This window comes from Zonotrichia leucophrys, chromosome 19, assembly GCF_028769735.1.
Source record: "Zonotrichia leucophrys gambelii isolate GWCS_2022_RI chromosome 19, RI_Zleu_2.0, whole genome shotgun sequence".
Classification (NCBI taxonomy): domain Eukaryota; kingdom Metazoa; phylum Chordata; class Aves; order Passeriformes; family Passerellidae; genus Zonotrichia; species Zonotrichia leucophrys.
Window position 1 is genome coordinate 11,248,078 of NC_088188.1, and position 18,534 is coordinate 11,266,611.

The following is an 18,534-nucleotide window of genomic DNA, read 5'->3' on the forward strand; positions in this document are numbered from 1 at the left end:
TTTAATAAATTTAACATTAGCTTAACATTTCCACAGGGATTGGAAAATATCTACTTGTAAGGATATTTGCCTGAGCTGAGCAATGCAATTTGTTCCTCTGTTAATACATATATGATATGTGAACGATCCAATTTTTAATTTTTCTCATTGTTTAAAAACTTTTTTCAAATGAAGGTTGCTTTTATTTTTAAATCTCCCAGGTCTTTAAAAATTGTTATGGTGGTGCATCAGATGTGGGGTGCCAGCCATTTCCTGGCCCACACAGGAGGCCAAGGCTGGGCTGCCGTGGGCATCCCCAGCTGCCCCCCTGGGCATGTTCTCTCTGGGCAGGTGGTTCTCTCCAGCCTGCAGCCCATGGCTCGTGGGAGATGAGAGCCCTGGGGAGGGCAGGCCACTGCCCAGATGCAGGAGAATCTGAGCTCCCTTTCTCTGTGGCCCAGGCAAGGCACAGCCTCCCCAGCTGGCATGGCTGGGCAACCTCTGCTCCCCAGCTGTGGGGAACCGTCAATGCCCTTCAGATGTGTTTGCACCCAGCACCAGCAGGACTTCAGAATTACCAATAACAGGAATTTGCTTCGGTATTGAACACCATTTGCTTTAAATGAAGCTGTTGGCTTATGGATGCAGCACCTGGGTTTGCTGGGCTGTGAAATTAAGTTCTCAAAGATCAGAAAAGTGAGGGTTTAGGGCCAGAACACCACTTTTGGGAAGCAGCTTTCCGTGTGGTTTGCTTGCAGTAACACCTGACTGCAGGTGTGGTTTGCTCCCTGAGCCCGCTGCAGTGCCCAGGGCTCTGGGGGGGGGGAGCTCCGGCTCGGGCAGGTTTTACTCTGAATTTATGGGCGAACAGGCCTGCCGGTGCTGCCGGGGGGGTTGGCTGGGTGCTCTTACAGCGAGCAAGGACCGTGACAGGAACAGGGCGGGCCCAGCCCCGGCTGGGCAGGTGCGGCCCCGCCCGCCCCGCGCACCTGTGCGGGATCGGTGAGTGGGGGGCTCGGGGGGCACCGGGATGCCAGGGCCCGCCCTGGGGTTTCTGTCCCCGTGGCTGTTCCCGAGGCACTTTGGGATGCTCAGCCCCACTTGCTCTGAGTGTTTAAGCGGCTGGCAGACGCTCATTTCCCTGGAGCCCTGGATGGGGTCCAGCTGGCCGGTGCGAGACTCCGGGGTCCGCAGGGAGGCACCGGGGGCGTTGTGCCCCCCTCGGGGCCGCCCCGGTGGGGGCGTTGCATAACGCTTTACATAACGGGGCCAGCGGTGCGGCCCCCCCGCACCTGCCCGGGCCAGGCCCCCCCGGTCCCGCGGGCGCCGGAGGGGGCGGGAGCGCAGGAACCGGCGCAGCCCCGGGGCCGCCGCTGAGGAGCCGCCGCCGCTCCGAGCGGGGTCTGCGGGCTCGCCCCGCCCGGCGGGACCCCCGGCATGGCCTCGGGCAAGGCGGCGGGGGAGCGGCGCTGGGAGCTGGTGCGCTGGTGAGTGCGGCGGGCCCGGGGCTCCGTCGGCAACGGGGAGCCGAGCTGGGCACCGGAGGGGCTCAGCTTGCGAGGGCTCTGGGCTTCGGCTGGGGATGCTCCCAGCCCGGAGAGGGGGAGAGCCCGGGCTGGGGGGACACGGACCTCGCCCTGGGTGTGGGACGTGCGGGGCGCTCCGAGGGGCGCGGGGGGTCCCGGCCGGAGCGGGAGTCCCGGGGAGGCTCCTGCTCCATCCGGGGGACACAAGGAGTGCAGGGAGGGGGATCGCTGGCAGAGGCAGGAGAGGCGGTTCCGAACACTTGTGCGCTCGGGAAAGGGCCCTGCCCGCTGAGCAGGCAGCGCGGGCCGGCAGCGTGCCGGGGCGCCGAGCGCTCCTCGTTCCGGGGAGTCCCCGGGACTCGCGTGGCTGCTCCGGGCTCTGGCGTGCGGGGACGGGGCTGGAACAGGGCACCGTCTGTGCCCGGAGCACCCGGGACGGGCTGACATTGAGAACAAGCTTTGTCTGTGCTCTTTTATGTTGAATTGTGCAGTTCGTGACGTCCGAAGCTTGTGACTTTTGAGCAGGGCGCTGCGGCGATGCCAGGCTGTGGCTGGGGACGCTGATGGAAGCGCCGGGCCGGGCCCCGGGCGGGAGCAGAGCCAGGCCCGTGCTGGGTGCCAGCTGTGGGTGGGAGACCCTCAAGCCAGGGAAGAGTGGGAACCACTGAGGCTTTTTCTTTTCCTCTCTCCCTCCCTTTCCCCTGCTCCTTGCAGCCGAGGATACTTTTTCCCCTCACACACTTGAACAAACTGTGACAGCAGCTGCTGGCCTGGCTGTTCTGCATCCCCACTGCCTCACCCTCACTTCCCAAGGGACGCCCTGGCTTTCCTGCCCCTGCTCTGTGCACGGTTATCATAACCCAGAGCTGCAGGGAGCACTGGCATTGCACCGTGCTTGGTTGCTTTTAACTGGAAAATTGGCAGGTCACTCTGTGCTGGGGATGCTCAGGGAGCCTTTTGGGTGTCCTTCAGCTGCAGTTCCTGCACTGTCACTGCCCCAGCTCCACAGCACCCGCAGGGTGGGCTCAGGCACGTCACAGAGCCCAGCGGCAGCACCTGGGGAGCTCCTGGCACGCTGGAGCCTCCCCTCAGCCCCATCCAGTGCGGGCACATCCCTGGGGTTAATGCTGGGAATGAACCTCCTGGAGCATCCATGTGCAGAGGAAGGGACAGGAGCTCTCTGCAGCTCTGGCTGAGGTTCATGGCTGCTGCAGCTGTGTGCGTGTGTCTCCCATCAGCACTACAGGGGCTTTAACTTATTAATCACTTGCTGATGAAATCAGAGGAGTGTGTATGAAGTGCAGCTGGCTGCTGGCATGGAAGCAGGCAGCAGGATTTTGTTCCAAAAAATGGAAACAACTGCAGTTATCAGAATTTTGCTCACTTAACAGGGAACCCATACTCTTCTAATCAAATTCATAACCATCAAGTCATTTGACTGTTACTGGATAAGCCTCAGCATCTGGCCTGGCATTCAAAGTGATGCTAGAAAGGCCTTGGAGCCAGGGCCAGCCTGGGGATGGGGCTGGCCTGGGGGTGGGTGTGTGCTGGGGCAGGCTGTGCCCCAACACGATGGTGCTGAGCAGAGGTGCTGTGCCTCTGTCCCCTGGGGCTGTACAGGGGAATGTCCTGTGCTGCTCTGGGAATGTTTGGCTTTGCTTTCCTGCATCAGGCAGTCAGGGCGGCCTGTGGGTCTGGTCTGGGTGGGCTGGGGGCTGGTCTGGGGGCCCTGGGTGGGCTGGGGGCTCTGTCCCCTGGGGCTGTACAGGGTTGCAGCTGGCAGCAGTCCCACAGTACCCAAGGGGGTGCAGGGCCCCCTCCCTGGGGTCAGTCTCAGGGGATGCCCTGTCCCAGACACGGCCGTGGGTGCGTGGGCTGGGGGCAGTGAGGGTGAGGATGGCACGGGCAGCAGGCAGAGGAGGGGCTGTAAAGGATTTTCTGCTGCCCCCGGGGCGGGCCGTGGTGCGGGCCCAGCCGCTGCTGCGCGCTGCGCTCCCTCCCGCAATCGGGGCTGATGAATATTTCAGTCTCCCTGGGTTTATTTTTAGGTACGTGCGAGAGGGCCGCTTCCGCATCGAGGAGAGGACGCTGACGGCTTTCCAGTGGCTCTACTCGCCCCAGCAGCACCGCATCGTCAGCAGGGCAGACCTGGGCTCCCCCAGCAGGTGAGGGGCTGCGGGCTCAGGGTGGGCACTGTGGGTAGAGCACTGGCACGCCCTGCTGCTTGCTCTGTCACAAGCCCTTGTGGGCCTGCTGAGCCTGTCTGGGAGCCCAGTGACACATGAGCATCTCGGGCTTTGCTTCAAAATCAAGTGCCAGGTGCAGTGGTTGCACCAGGAGCTGCAAACACCACATAAGAGCTGTTTGGTTTAAAGCAGTGGGAAGGACAAATGACCACCTGCCTGCCCAAACTCTTCTTGTAATCGTCCCCATGGTTTTGGTCGAGGATCTGCTTTATGTGGGCAGCACTTGAGGTTTACTTGAAAACAGATGGTAGCCAGGGGCTGTGTTTTCCCCAGCCATCAGTGATCATTGGAAAATATCTGTTCTGATCCCCTGATTTTGGTCGGTGCTTAAACTCTCCCCTTGGGAGCCACATCCCAGGCACATGCTGTGGCTCTCCCTGCTGATGTATATGCATTGCTGTCAGTTCCCACCCCGTGTTTGATGATAAAACACCATTAACATAAAAGCCTCATGGGCCTCCAGACACACACACAGAGCAGCATCTGCTCTCTGGCCTCAAAGAGCTCTGGAACATGCTGAGCCCCTGAGTGGCTGCGGCACTAAAAGCTCTTCCCTCTCTGTTTCAGCAGCAGTTTTGCTCCAAGAGCCCTTAAAGCCCTGAAGTATTTATCTGCCTGGAACTGCATGGATGAGAACAGCAGTGGGAGGGTGGCTGCAGAGGATGGAGGTGCCCAAAATCCACTTGGATTTCCCAGGACAGGAAGGGCTGTGGGTACTTTTCATGCAGGGCAAGCCGGGTGGGGTGGAAGGACGTGACATTCACACCTGGGACAGGTGACATTCACACCTGGGAGGGACTTCCAGGGGCACGATGAGGTGCCGGCTGTTGCCGGCAGGAGCCACGGCAGACACGCTGCCTGCTGCCATCTGCTTCCCGCGACGGGAATTCCTCTGCCTGCCGCTGGAGAGGCTTTCCAGAAACTGGAATGACTGTGCTGTTTATTGATTTTAACTAATTTTTGCAAATTGCTTTCAGAGGTTGTGTTAGCCCCGCGCCTGATGTGCATGTCTCATTTGGCACGTGCAACTGAAATGCGTGTAACATCATTTATAATTGATGTTGAGTGCTGTTGGGGTTAATTTCACTAGATTCATTTGATTTCCCGAGGGCCTTAATTTCCCTGGATTCCTTTGATTTCCCAGCGGAAAAGTTACCTGGAAGCTTCCCCTGGGAAGTTACCTGGAGCCGTCTGGAGACTCTGTAGGATACCAACGACCAATTATGAGTGGTGTCTGTGTCTCTCTCATGGGAGTAAAATGTTTGTCTCCCAAGGCGGCCCAAGCGTAAGCTCTGGCTCTGCAGGAGCAGCCGCGGGCCCCGGGACGGGCAGGGGGATGCTGCGGGCACCGCTGGGGCCCGGGCACGCTGCGGCGGCTGCTCGGTGGGGAGGGAGCGAGGGGACAGACGCGGCGGGGCTGCGTTGGTGCCTTGGGCAGGACCGGGCGGCGGCACCGGGCAGGCTCTGCCCCCGCAGCCGGCGGGATCCCGGGGCCGCGGCGGCGGGCGGGGAACGCGCCCCGCCCGGTTCTGCCCCGCCCCGCCCGGTTCTGCCCCGCCCCGCCCGGGGCCGGCTCCGCCACCGCGGCGGGATCCGCAGGCGGGAGCGGCGGGCACGGCACGGCACGGCGCGGGGCTGCGGCTCCATCCCCGGTACGTACGTGCTCAGCGGGGCAGCCCCGCACGGCGCTCCGCTGCTCCGTCCGCGTTCGGGGCTGGGGCCGGGAGCCGGGGGCTGTTCGGAGGCTCGGGGCTGGGGACGGACCGGGATAACGGGACCCGTGTGTGGGAGGGCGGTGAAGCGGCTGCCAGCTCGGCTCTTAGAATATTGACCATTCTAGGAGGCGATTTCCAGCAGCCCGTGCGGGGCTCTGCCTGCTGTCCCCGGGGGCCCTGCGGCATGCGGGGGGCTCTGTCCTGCCTCCCCCGGCACCTCCTGGTCGGGAGCCTCAGGTGTTCGCACAAGACGGGGATGTCTGAGCCTCCCTGCGTGCCCACGCCAGTCTGCTGGGGCGATCCTCCCCACCACGGCCCCTGTGCGGGGCTGCAGCTCGTCCCTGACAGGAAAGCCGTGCAATGTCTGCCCACCAGGCTGAGCTTTCCCTTCATCCTGCTCATTCCCACAGGCAGAGCACCGGTGTGCCTGGCGTGGAGCTGCACAGAGCCTGTGAGGGCTGTGAGATGTTGTTTGCATCCCTGGCGAACGCAGGCTGACATGGATCCTGCCAGGTTGTGCCATCTTCTGCACGCTCTAGGCTCTGCTGTTTTGTTTAAGACTGCTTGTTGTTTTAGAAGCAGAAGGGACATAATATCTGCCCACAAGGCAGGATTTATTGGAGGTTGGAATCGTGCCAAAGAGTTTAAATTCAGATCCACCCCGCGGTGTGATTGCAGGCAGCCGGCTCGCGCTTGCACACACCACGTTTCACAGATACTGCATTCTCTCTCTGCTGCCGGTTCCTCCCACTGGAGAGGATAACCATAGCAGCAAACATGCCTTTTTCTTTGCTTGTTTGTTTTATCATCCTCCCTTCCCTCATCCCTAGGCACATCTGTGTGGTAGCAGGGTCCCGAGGGCTGCTCAGAGAGGCCCTCTGCTGCTGCTGCTGCTTGTTGTGTACCTGCTCAGATGCTCTGGTGGCTGCTGCTGCTGTGGAAACAGGAACAGGACTTCAGCAGCAACAGGAGGAGAGACATTTTTTCCAGGAGCTAAAACCAGCTCATTCTCCACAGACAGTTTTGCAGTTTTGTGGGGGCAGATGAATCCTTGCTTGGAGTTAACATCTGCCTCCAAGCTGGATGCCAGAAGGACTGTTGCTCGACTGCGATTTGGTTTCAGCCTGGCTCTTGAAAAGCCCACTCAAAATGGTTGAAAAGTACAGGTGATGTTGGCAAGAGGTAGCAGGATTTGGAAAAGCTCGAGTCCAAGCCCCACGTGGCTTGTTTGCAATGTTCAGTGTCCACACACGGGTTTGGTCTCAAACCTGAGCCTGGCTGCTGAGGTCTGACCTTGTGCCAGTGCAGGTCAGCCTCGGGCAGCCACGGACTCCCTGTGTGCTGCTGAGGCCAGGGTGCAGGGCAGGGTGAGCAGGGGAGCAGCCCTGGGCAGGGGAAGGTGCCAGGACACATGCTGGGTCAGCGAGCCCAGCGCCCTGCTGCTGAGGGCATTGCAGGATCGCACAGTCACAGAATGCTTTGGGCTAAAGGGACTGTAAAGGTCACCCATTTTCAAACACCCCCCCTATGGACAGGGACACTAGACCTTACCACCTTGTGTAATATCTTAAATCTTCTGAGTCTCAATGAGGGGGTTGGGGTATTTTTGATTCCTTTATCTCCATCATTAGGAAATTGTCCCAGAGATTGATTGTATTGAAAATTAGAAACCTCCTAATTTCCAGCCAAAACATGTTCAGGTCTCTCTCATTCCCATGCTTTCATCCCGCCCCCACGTTTTCCCAGCCCTGGTTTTCAGTTTAAGCTGTTCTTTTTCTGTCTCCACAATTTCTTCACTGGCTGCAGCCACCCCCTGCTCTGTGTTTGCTGTGTGAATTGGGCCAAACCCTCTCCGGCTCCTGGCGCAGCTGCCAGTGCCAGCCTGGCTCTGGGGGCAGGTTTTTGTGGAGGTTTGCCCCAATGCACCCTCCTTCCTGCAGCCCCTGCACTGCCTGGGCAGGCGAGCTCTGGGCTCCCGTTCCTGCAGGCAGTGGGGACTGACGTGCAGGGATGTGCAGGTAGCCATGGTGACAGCCCAGGACCTGCTCTGGCACGGCAGCTGCTCCTCTGCCTGCAGCAGGGCTGCCACAGCCACAGAGCAGCACGGCGGGCAGGGGTGCTGCCCTGTCCCTGCAGCATCCTGTGCCAGGCACCCGTTGGGCCCTGTGTGGGTGCACAGAGCAGCCTCCCTGCTGGCTCCTGGGGAGGCTCAGGGCACGGGGATGGGAGCCTCTGCTCCTTCCCTCTGCATCTTCCTTCCAGCTACACTGGCACGGGGATGTGAGCCTCTGCTGCTCCCCTCTGCATCCTCCCTCTGGCTCCACTGGCATGGGAAGGGGGTGGCTGGAAAAGGTGGAGAAAACAGGCACAGAAAATCTGTGTGCTTGAACAGGCTTTTCCTAGAGAGAGCCTTTTCATGCCTTTTCATGAGAGAGGAATTTTGTGCCCTTGCTATCAAGGCAGGACTCTAAAATGGGTGGCCTTGAGAAAACAAACAACGCTGTGCATTAAATTCAGTGGGCTGAGAAGAATTCCATGAGCCTGGGAGCCCGTGTGATGAGTTTCTGCATACAGGGCTGTGGTGAGACACGATCTGTGTCCCTCTGCAGCAAAGAGCTGGTTCATGCCATGGTGGGAGCGGCCAGTGGGGCTTTGGGGGTCACGGGCGCCTGGCCAGCACCTCTTGGTTTCCTGGGCTCCTCTCCTCTGTGCTGGGCGCTTCCTGGGCTGCTGGGAAAGCTGGTGCTGCCATACCTGGTGTAAGTGTCCCTCTGTGCCAGCTGCCTGAGAAATGAGGCTCTGCCGGATGCACAGTGGCTTCCTCCAGGATCAGTTTTTCAGCCATTTCCACAGAAACGAGCAGGAGAGGTCGGATCACTTTGGACGTAGGGATGAGTCCATGAGCCATCAGTGGTTTCTCAAGAATGTGGAAGAGGAGCTGGAGCATGGTTTGAGCTTGAGCTGGGCTCAGGAAGGGCTCTGGCTTTCCCATCCTGTGTCTGAAGCTGCCCTCTGGGTGACACACAGCCTCCCTGTGACCAAAGGAGCCGCCCGGTCCTTCTGGTCTGAAGCTGTTGGACAGTGAAGAGCCACCCCTGAGAGAAAGCTGGGGTTTGTGGGAAGCCGCATTTAAGATATGGAGTTTCTCTTTTCACTTCAGCAGTACCATAAAGGGAAGAAAATAGTGCTTAAATATTCCATGAACTGAGTCAGAGGTAATGTGGACGCTGTTTTCCTTTGCTCTGTAGGTCAAGCTGATGATGTGCACGGCATGTTCTTCCTGTCAGGACAAAATCTAATATTTCTGGGTGCCCACAACCTTCTTTAGAATCATTAAAGGAAGCCGAATGCCCTCAGAGTGCCGCAGGCAATATTAAAGCACTAATGATGCAATCCCAGTAAGAAAGGGAAGAATTATGCTGCCCTTGCAGGGCACAATCCTGCTCTGAGATGTCACCAGCAGTGTGGCACTGTTCCCAGTGGGCAGGGGCTGCTCACCAGGTTTGGTTGGAGCAATGGGATCCTGGTTCTGGCAGAGGCCCCTGGGAGATGTTAATTTAGACTGGTGCAGATGGTACTGAGGAGTTGTCCTCCCCCAGGGTTTTGTTTTCCCTAATTTTGGCTGCTCGGCTATGATTTGCCTGTGCCTGCTCTGAAAGTAGGAAGGTTTTCTCCTTGTTTTTTTTTGAGCCTGTGTGAAACCTCGGGGGGGGAAGAGGGGAAGTGAGAAAATGTCATTGCAGAGCCTATTTCTGGAGGCACGCCCCTGCGGGTGAGATGGTGCTGGGCAGGCGGTGGTGAGATACCCAGAGCCAGGGAGGCTGGGGCAGCTGAGGCTGGCCCCTGGTGTGTTTTTAACCTTTGCCTGGTTCAAATGCAGTTTTTCACCTGTATCTGGGGCGGCTGATGTGGCCCTGGGGGACTGCCAGTTGTGGGGATGGGGAGCAGGAAGAGCTCCACTCCTTTCACTGCCAGCCATGGGTGTCCCCAGGTGCTGGAGCGGGTCAGGTGGGCTTGTGCAGGGCGGCCCCACTCCCTCCTGGAGCTGGAAATGGAGAGGCTTCCCTATGGCCGTCCAGGGTCCTGCCCTCTTGTGCTCTGAAATCCTGGGGCAGGCAGGGGGGTCACCCTGTGCTTTAGCGTGAGGTGAGGAGGAGCTGCAGGAGTGACAATGGTGACAACGACCTAGTGACTGCAGTGAGCTGTGGCAAAGGGAGCCAGGTCCTGCCCTGCCGTGAGTGTCCCTGTCACCCGTCCTGTGTCCGTGTCACCTCTGGTGGCCGTGAGCTCCCGCAGGGCCAAAGCAGCAGAACAAGGTGCTGCAAGGGGAAAAGGGGACAGGTCTAAAGCTGGCCGTGTCTCTGGGGCTCTCCCAGTTGTTCCTGGCCAAGCTGTGGTACCAGCCAAGGTCAGTGCCTCCCACAGCCACTGTCACCCGTGTCCCACACCTCTGCAGGCAGGGCCCTGCTGGAGCGGCCGCACTGGGGCTCGTTCCAGTGTGTGGCAGAGCCTGGCTGCGCCCAAAGCTTTTGTTTTCAGACATTTTAATTGTGAGCAGCTCGGTAGAGCTGGGCAGAAATCACCTGGGAGGAGTGTAAGGAAGACACGACCTGGGGGAAGATGAAGCGAGAGGATAACGTCACACTGCTGCTGGTGCAGAGCTTTGACACAGATCAGGCAGGCCAGAAACAAACGTGTTCCAAGCAAATGACTGCTCTAGATATTTTGTAGCACCTGAATTATGGCTTCAAAGCCTGCAGCATTTTTTTTTTTAATAATGTCCTTAAGAGCTCTAAAATTAAAAGACTTTCCATCGTTTCATCCCTTTAAGGCTGTGGGCAGAAAGTAGGAGTTGAAATAGCTGGATTTCAGTCCAAGTTTTTTCCCTGGAGTTGAGCGATTTCTCTCTTCAGCTTGCTATACCCCCTCTCCCCCCACCCCTTTTTTCACACATCAGATAGAATTCAAGTGCCTCTCCATTTAAAGCTTTTGGGTGCTTGTATGAGAATGCTGGGCTAGAGCTGCCTCTGATCCAGGAGCCAGCCCTGCATGGAGTGCCAGGGCAAGGGGATGCTGCGAGCCCACACCAGGCGTTGGCCTGGATCACTGGGGTAGGAGGTGAGTGTCTGGCTGGACCTTGCACTCAGAGGCTCTTTCTGGCCTTTGAGGTGCTGATCCCCTGGTGCAGCCCAGCTCTGAGCGGGTGCAGGTGGGCGCTGGTTGGTTTGGGGAGGTGAAAGGTGTGAGGTGGGCACCACACTCAGCCTCTGGGCACCATGCCCACCCCTGCGACCAGGCTCACTTCCCCACAGCTCTGCTGTGCCCTGCCATGCCCAAAGTGGGGAGCAGCATCTGTTTTCTGGGATTTGTGATGGATGGGAGCTCATACCCAGCTAGATGTCAGCATTTCCATTCCCGTGGGATTTCTGAAGCCTGGCTGTTAAAGGACAGGGGAGTTTGGGTGGTGCTCAGGCTGCAGGTGCCACTTCAGCCTTACAGAGCTGCCAGGGCACCAGAGGGTGGAAAACCTGCCTCAGGCAGCAGCATGGGAGCTAGTGGGAGATGCCTCGCTGGGCTCTGGGATGGTGGGATGTGTTTGCCATGAGAGATGAGGTGATGGGGTTTTGATGCCTTTGGTGGGATGACTGTCCCCAGAGGGGTACTGGAGGGGTGGGTGGAGGTTCCCCTAGCAGGGAGCCAGCCTGGTGCTGCGACTGCAACGCTGCCATTTCGGGGACAGAGAGCAAGGGGCAGAGCACCGTGCTGCACCAGTGACCCTCTGGATCGGGCCTCAGCGGCCGGGGCAGCCGCAGGGCACGGCGTGTGTGGGTGACACGGCCGTGGCTCAGCCCCGCTGCCCGTGCGGCGCCGATGGTGGTCCTGCCTTTAGGAGAAATACGATATTTGCAGCGTGAGGTTGCGAAAAGCCTGTGGCCACGAAAAGAAAAGGAAACGACTTTTTTTGTGGTGTTTCTGTGTGCGCGTGTGCATTCGCTGCTGCGCTGGGGGCGGCGGACGCGACGTGCTCCGGTCCCCCCGCCCGGCACAGCTCCGCTCCGGCCGTGCCCGCTGTGCCCGCTGTGCCCGCCGTCCCGTGCCCGCTGTGCCCGCGGCCGCAGCGCCCCGGCAGCACCGAGCCCCCAGCATGTTCCAGAGGAAGCGCAGCGTGTCCTTCGGCGGCTACGGCTGGTGGGTGCCTTCCCCTCCCTCCCTCGCTCTGCTGGAGCCGTGTGGGCGCTCCCCTCCCTCTGGCGGAGCAGGAGCCACCGGCGCGGTGCCCTCGGGCACAGCCCTCCCTGGCAGTGCCAGCCCGAGCGTGCGGGTCGGGAAGGACCTTCCTGCCCCGTGCCCCGCAAGCCTGGCACGGCTGCGGCCCTGAGCAGCCCCCGGGTGGTGGGAGTGAGGGCATTGCCCCGGGGCTCCGCTGGGCTCGGCACCTGCCGGAGCGGCTGCCCCCGCGCCTCTCTCGCTGCTCTCCCTTGGGCACCTTGGCGTGTGCAGCAAGCTCCCTCCTGGTCCAGGGCAGGTCCTGGCACCTTCAGGAGTCATCCCGTTCTTGTGTGTCCTCAGCAGGGCTGCTGCCGGTACCCCGAGCTCGGCGGGTCGGTTCGCTCCTGTCTCTCGCTTCTGAGAGGAGTTCATCTGTAGGGAAACAGCTTAAGGAGACCACGCGGTTCTCCCTCTGCCCTCTCCGAGGTGTTTTGTGCCCGTTCCAAGTGCGCTGTGGCTGTGGTGGTGTCTGGGGCACAGGGATGCTCCGCACCCTCCCGGGTCCGCAGGGCTGCAGGGGCTGGACAGTGGCAGCGCCGGGGCTTTGAGGGCAATGCGGTGCCCGGGACCGGCTGGGGAATGCTGAGTGACTGCGAGGGCACCGGGAGGGCAGCTGGAGCGCCGAGGCTTTGCAGGGTCCCCTGGGATGGAGCAGAGCCTCTCTGAAGCCAAAGCTTTTGAAGCCAAGAGAGCTGCCTTGGCCGCATTGCGTGTTCTTTACTTACAAAGGCAAAGGGAGCACTTGGATAGACCTCTGTTCAAATAAGTTTTGTGATATGTGGGCTCATTTTGGGGCGGGCAAATGGCAGCTCTGTCCCACGATCCTGTTGAGAGCAGCGGCTCTGGGCCCTGCCTGCCCGGGGGCATCCCAGGAGCTCCGGCGGTGCAGCAGAGCCGTGACCGTCCCTGGCAGGGCATCCAGGGCCAGCTGCGCTCTGCTCTGCATTGCCTGCCTGTGTGCTCTGGCAGTTGCAGGGGAAAGAAAATCACGAGCTGGAGAGTCACTGAGGAAAACGGGCTGTGCCAGCTGGAGGGGGCTGCGCTGGCCCTTGGGGGGCTGAGGCGGCCCTTGGGGGCTGCACTGGCTCTTGCGGGCTGTGTTTGCAGTTGGGGCTGGGGGAACAGGACAGGGCCTTTCCTTTAGACACCCTGCCAGTATGTGCACGGTGAGGGCGGCGGGGGAGCCCCATCCCCAGGAGCTGTGGGCTGGGGGCTGCTGCCAAGGGATCTGTGCTTTCCTGCCCGGGTCCCGGGGAAGGCACTCCTGGAAACCCCTGCGCGCTGCCCGAGAGCCTTCCCGGGGCGTGCCCTGGAAAAGAAGGGACCTGCCGGAGCCCCGCACCTGCGCCCGCCTCTTCTCACGGCCCCGGCCGCCCCACCCTTCCTGTGGGGCTGCGTGTGAGGTGCCTGGGCACACCCAGCGCCTCCTGCTGTGGCCGCACTCGCTATTTCCATTCTCTGCTGGGCTGGAAATTGCTGTTTTATAAATCTCCAGCAGCTGCATCTGCTGCCGGCGAGGTCCCGGAGCAGGGTGCTCGTCCCGGGGCCAGATGCGGTGTTCCCGGTCCGGCTGTAGGGATGCACAAGGTCTGAAAGCCGCTGTGGGTGCTGCCCCGGAGCTGCTGCTGCCCAGCGCTGTGGGGTGTGGGCAGTTTCATTTTGCCGCCTTTGGGGCAGGGCAGGGCAGGGCACACAAACGGCTCTCACAGTCACACTGCCACTGCGGTTTCCCAAATATGGGAGTTTATTTCCTGTGGGTTTTTTTTTTTGGTTGTTGTTGTTGTTGTTTCTTTTTCTCCCCTTCTCACTCTAAGAGGCCAAATAACAACAGCTGTTTTTTCTTGCCGTGGCTCCGGATGGAGCCCCTGGTGCAGCCCTCACTCAGGGACGGGTCCCATGGGGGCTGCCCCAGCCCCCCGGTGTCCCTGGGCTGCTTTGCCTCTGCCACTGAGTTTGGAAACAGCTCTGCTCCCCAGCACGCTCTGATGTTCAGCGTGATTTAATGATCAACAAGGTCTGGGCAGGCTTGTAAGATATTGAGTCACAATAGCAGGTGCCCTAGATCTATTTTAGGAGCAGCAGCATGCTGGCTCTCCAGAGCAGAGCATGGAAGCTGATGCTTGGGGAAATGCCTGGCACAGAGCTCCCGCAGCCATGGGGTTTTGGGAGGGTGAGGCTGCTGCAAGTGAGGGACCCTGGGCAAGGTGATGGCACCTGTGCCCGAGTGCCTGCCAGGCTCAGGCTGTGCCACAGAGTGCCAGGGCCCGGCCCCTGTGCCCCCCGCGGGTGCAGCCCCTCCTGACAGCAGAGCCCGGCCTGGGGGGGACAAGGTAGAGCTGCAAGGTGGGGGGAAGCTGCATTTCTGTGGCCATGCTGTGTTCTCTGCAATCACAGTACAAAACAAGAGGGTGCTGGGGGTGTTATTTTGCTGTTTGGTCTTTTTTTGAGATGTGGAATTGATTCCATGTGGCAGATAACAGAGCATTTTCAGTGACTGCCAAAAGACATTATTTTGCATTTTGAGACATTACTATGATTTGCATTAATTAATATTAATATGACTGTAAGCACAATGATTCTGAGGAGATGAGCACTCATTACCAGAGCCAGGGAAACGAGCGAAGCAACTGGGGCTGCTGGTCCCACATGAGCCAGCGAGGGCTGGGAGCAATGGGGCTGCTCTGTGTTTTGTCTGCCTGGGCTGGGTTGCAGTATGTGGGGTCTGGGGGGACCTTCCCAGCCCCAGGGCTGCCACAGGTCCATCATCTGAGAACACCTGGTTTGTGGCAGCTGTGCTTTGGAGAGAGCTGGGACACAGGCGATGCCTTGCTCTGCTGCCCAGCTCACCTCTGGCATTCCAGACTGGGACGCAGCACTTCTGCACCAGGAAGGAGCTAGGGGGATTTTTTTCTTGCTTGCTGCCAGGCTTCACTTTGGGTTAAATCTTGGTTGATTTTGTTTTCCGATGAAATCTTTCTGTGGCATTGGTCGTGTCAGTTGGAGCGCTGGCACCTCCAAAGGATGTGCTGAGGTCGTGTTTGGCAGCAGCCCCCAGTACCCAGCCCCCTCCAGCCACATCTGGAGCCCCGTGCCTGCAGTAACAGCCTGCTCTCTCTTTCTCTCTCCCCCCAGGATCGACAAGACGATGCTGGCCAGCCTGAAGATCAAGTGAGTACCTGGCTGTTCCTCGCCGCGGTTTCCCGCGGGCTGGGGCTGGGCTGGCTCGGGGTGCGGGGGATGCTCTCCCGGGAGCTGCGCTCCAGCTGGTGCAGTGGAGCCCAGCCATGTCCGCCCACTCCAGGACACGCGTTCGTGCCTGTCCCACAGTCTGTTCTCCTGGCAGCCTGGAGTGAATCAGGCACTGGGAGGTTGCAGCAGACACGGTGACACGAGCGCTGTGAGATCAGCGGGCTGAGAGGTGCACGGGGCAACCCACAGGGCACCAGCTCTGCCTCGAGGGTGGGAATCAGCTGGTCAGGCTGACACTGAGCTTCTGGGTGGAAATCCAATGAAGTGTGGAGGTTTTGTATTTTGTTTTTCAATCTGGAGGGGTGGTGTCAGTGGAACAGTGAGTGCCGGTGACCCAGCTCCTCTCCTGTGCTGCTGAGGGGCTCTGGGCACTGCTGTGGAGGGGGTGGAGATGCTGCTGGGGTCCAGGAGGGTCTGTGGACTGGCAGTGTTGCTTGGTGGGTCCATCATGGATTTGCCACTTGCTGGACACTGGTGGGTGGTGTGGGCTGTGCAGCTCTGGCAAGGTGGTACTGGGCCAGGTGCTGTGCTGTGATGGAGTGACCCGTGTGAGGTCACCATCCCTGCTGAGGAACGCCCTCAGCTGATGGGGAAGAGAAGGTGGAGAAGGTCTGGGAGTGGTGGCACCGATGCTCTCTACTCCCCCAGCACTCGTGGCTGTCTGGGACCTGCCTCCTGTTCCCACCAGCTTTGTTCTCCTGGCTGCACATCCTGGGTACTGATCCCTTCCCTCCCAGTGTAATGCATCCTCCCCTCTCCTGGATTCTGGATTCCTGGATACCTGGAACCCCAGGCTGGTGTTCCCCCTTGTGAGCACACGTGCAGCTCCAGTGCTGTCAGCTGCACCCTGTGCTGATGCAGAAATGCTCTGGCCAAGCCTCCCCTGGGCTCCAGGCAGTGCACAGGGTGATGGCTCATGCGGTTTCCCTCTATAATCATTGTGCAAATTATTCATTAATGGAAAAGTATCCGGAAAGCCTGGGGGAGCTGCTGCCTGAGCGAGCCCAGTGCCCGTTGTAAATGGCACAGCAGAATCGCTGGTGCTACGCTCATTGCTCAGGTTGTGCTGAACTAATGAGAAGTTTAAATCAGTGCTTTCCACTTTGGGGAGGGCAGGGAATTCTCTGCAGACTCCTTTTTTCGTGAAGCTGAGAAGGACTGAGCTGCTCTTTGCACTCTGCTGTGCACCGTGCCCTGATTTCTTTCAGGGCTGCTGCAGCAGTTCTGCAGCAGAGCCCCCTGTACCCTCCTGTCTCCGCCGTGCCAGGCAGGCTGGAATGCTGTGCCAGTGCTGTGGGCACGCTGCCATGCTCCGGCCTGGGCAGGGCGAGGGTTGGCGCCGCGCTTCTCTCTATCTCCGCCTTTCCCACCCTGGCCAGAGGAGGGAGTTTCCTTGGAGCTTTTGATGAACATCCACTGCTGCTTGCAGAGAATGCTTCCCACAGCCCCTGGTGCTTCTGGTCTGTGGGTAGGCTGCTTCATTAAGTGGTTCCGTAATTGGGGCTCAGCCAGAGCCACGTTTCATATTTGTAAAAGCTTTTAAAATTATAAAAATATTGTAAACCCAAACTTTTCGGGGTTTAGCGCCCTCTTGTTATTGCTGCAGCCTCTGTCGGAATGTCCTGGTTTAACCCGTGGCACAGAGGCACCAAGCATGGGAAGTTTTCTTCCCCTGTGTAAGTTATTACCGAAAATCGGAGCTGCTTTCCGCATGCCCTGGAGCAGCTGAGGCAGCGAGCCCGGCCCGGGGCACCCGGCCGGGGCGGGAGGGTGAGGGATGCGGGGCGAGCCCTGCCTGTGCCCCACGGGACCGACTGCCCGCACACAGTCGGGGTAAACTCACCCACGCAGGCGGCGCTGGGGCATCACAGCGGCTCTCCCTCCGCCCGCCTCTCCGTTCGCTTCCTCGGTTCGGGTTCCGTTGGTTCCTATGGTAACCGGGGATGTGTCTGAGGGACCGGAGAGCGGGAGCAGCGTCGGGAGAGGCGATGGGGAGCCCTGGCAGCGCCAGCTGACCCCGCTGGTGGCAGCAAAGGTGCCAGGGCTGCAGGAGGGCGGGGAAGGCGATGTACAGGGCTCGGGCACTCCGCACAGCTGGGCTCTGTGAGCGCCCCGGAGCTCTGGTCTGGGGGAGGCTTGGGGATACTCTGCTGACTGTGTTTGGGGGTGCACGTCCCCAGGGGTGGCAGCAGGCACTGGTGCTGCTCTGCTCGGCTGCTGGGGCTGTGGGACGGAGACTGAGACACTTGGGCAGTAAATGGGATTTGGCATTTGCAGACCCTGGGTTTGGTTTGCACCAATTCCGTTGTGATCCCTACTTTTCTGTTACATTTTGTTATTCCTTACCCACTTCAGGGGAAAGCACTTGGAGCTGCTGAATCCCCTGGGCTGGCAAAAGGGGAATCTGTCCAGAAGCAGCTCCCCAGCCTTGGCTTGGTGTTGGTGTTTTCTTGTGCCACGTGAAGTCTCTGTAGGGAGCTGGAAGTGTCTCCAGGCTCCCGGGGTCACAGCTCCAAGCAGTCCTGGTCACACATGGGGTGTTTGAGGTCGGGTTGTGCTGCCAGGAAGGGAAGACCTGAGCCAGGTGGCAGCTAAGCTGCTTCCCTGGTGGGAAGGTCACCCTGGAGGGAAACATCAGCCTGCAAAGGATCCTTGCATGTCAAAGAGCAATTCTGGCCAGGTGAGCCAGCCAGGTGGGTTTGCTTGCCTCTCACAGCAGCCCAGCAAGTGCAGGAGTCCCCAAGAAAGCAGGCAGAGACCCTCGAGCCCCCTTGGCCCTGTAAAATCCTTGGATTGGGGATGCTGGAGGTGGAAAAGTGGGATGGGGACTCGTGGGGCCCTTCCTCCTCCTGTGTGGAACAGTGGCAGGGTGATGTCCCATGGGGGCTCACCAGCCCTTCCCCTGCTGACACCTCCTCAGCTTTGTGCTCTGGTTATTTGCTCATTGCTATTGATGGGGTGCACTGAGAAACCACAGAGCATTAAACACAAAGACCAGTAAAAAAGCCCCCCCTTCAGGCAGAGTCACCTCTTCTTTCAGCCTTATAAAGCAAAAATAGCACCAAAATAATCATGTCTCTGTGGAACGGAGGAGCCATGCACAGCAATTACTGGGAGCCAGTGTGTGTGCAGTCAGAACTCACATGAAAGAGCATGTGATGCTCCTCTGCTGATGGCAGCAGGAGGATGAAGGTGGGAAGAGATGAAAGATTTACTCGACCTTCGTAAAAAGAGCTGTGTCCAGGCTTGAGGTTCTTTAATATTTGATGGGCTGGAGCTGAGTTAATGGGAAGATGTGGGAATGATTTAGCATCTTGGAGCTGGCTGCCCTGACTATTGCACTGATCTTGGAGGTTTGAGCTTGGGTCCTGTGAGGACAAGGTCTGGCAAGCAGATTGCATCTAAGTAAATTCCTTTGACTTATTAGCACTTCATAAATGGATAATTGCATGTAAATGTATGTTTTGCAATTATATTTAGCCGGAGAAGCACATGCAAAGGCAATGCTGTCAGAACTACTGCAAGCAGCCAGCTGCAGCACGCAGGGAG

General features: G+C 59.2%; 1 protein-coding gene across 7 annotated transcripts in view; it reads left to right on the top strand.

The window, feature by feature from the left end:
- Nucleotides 1–18,534, top strand: part of RAP1GAP2 (RAP1 GTPase activating protein 2) — a 54,544-nt gene that overhangs the window by 1,095 nt on the left and 34,915 nt on the right. For 3 of the 7 annotated variants that reach the window (XM_064728993.1, XM_064728994.1, XM_064728995.1), the window contains exons 1-3: nucleotides 1,307–1,466; nucleotides 3,554–3,670; nucleotides 14,869–14,904. In XM_064728993.1, coding sequence (XP_064585063.1) covers nucleotides 1,417–1,466; nucleotides 3,554–3,670; nucleotides 14,869–14,904 — 203 coding nt within the window. In that variant the 5' untranslated portion in view covers nucleotides 1,307–1,416. Of the gene's footprint in view, nucleotides 1–850; nucleotides 982–1,306; nucleotides 1,467–3,553; nucleotides 3,671–5,298; nucleotides 5,404–14,868; nucleotides 14,905–18,534 lie in introns of those variants that run through there. The other 4 variants (XM_064728997.1, XM_064728998.1, XM_064728999.1 and 1 more) reach the window with 3 other exon arrangements.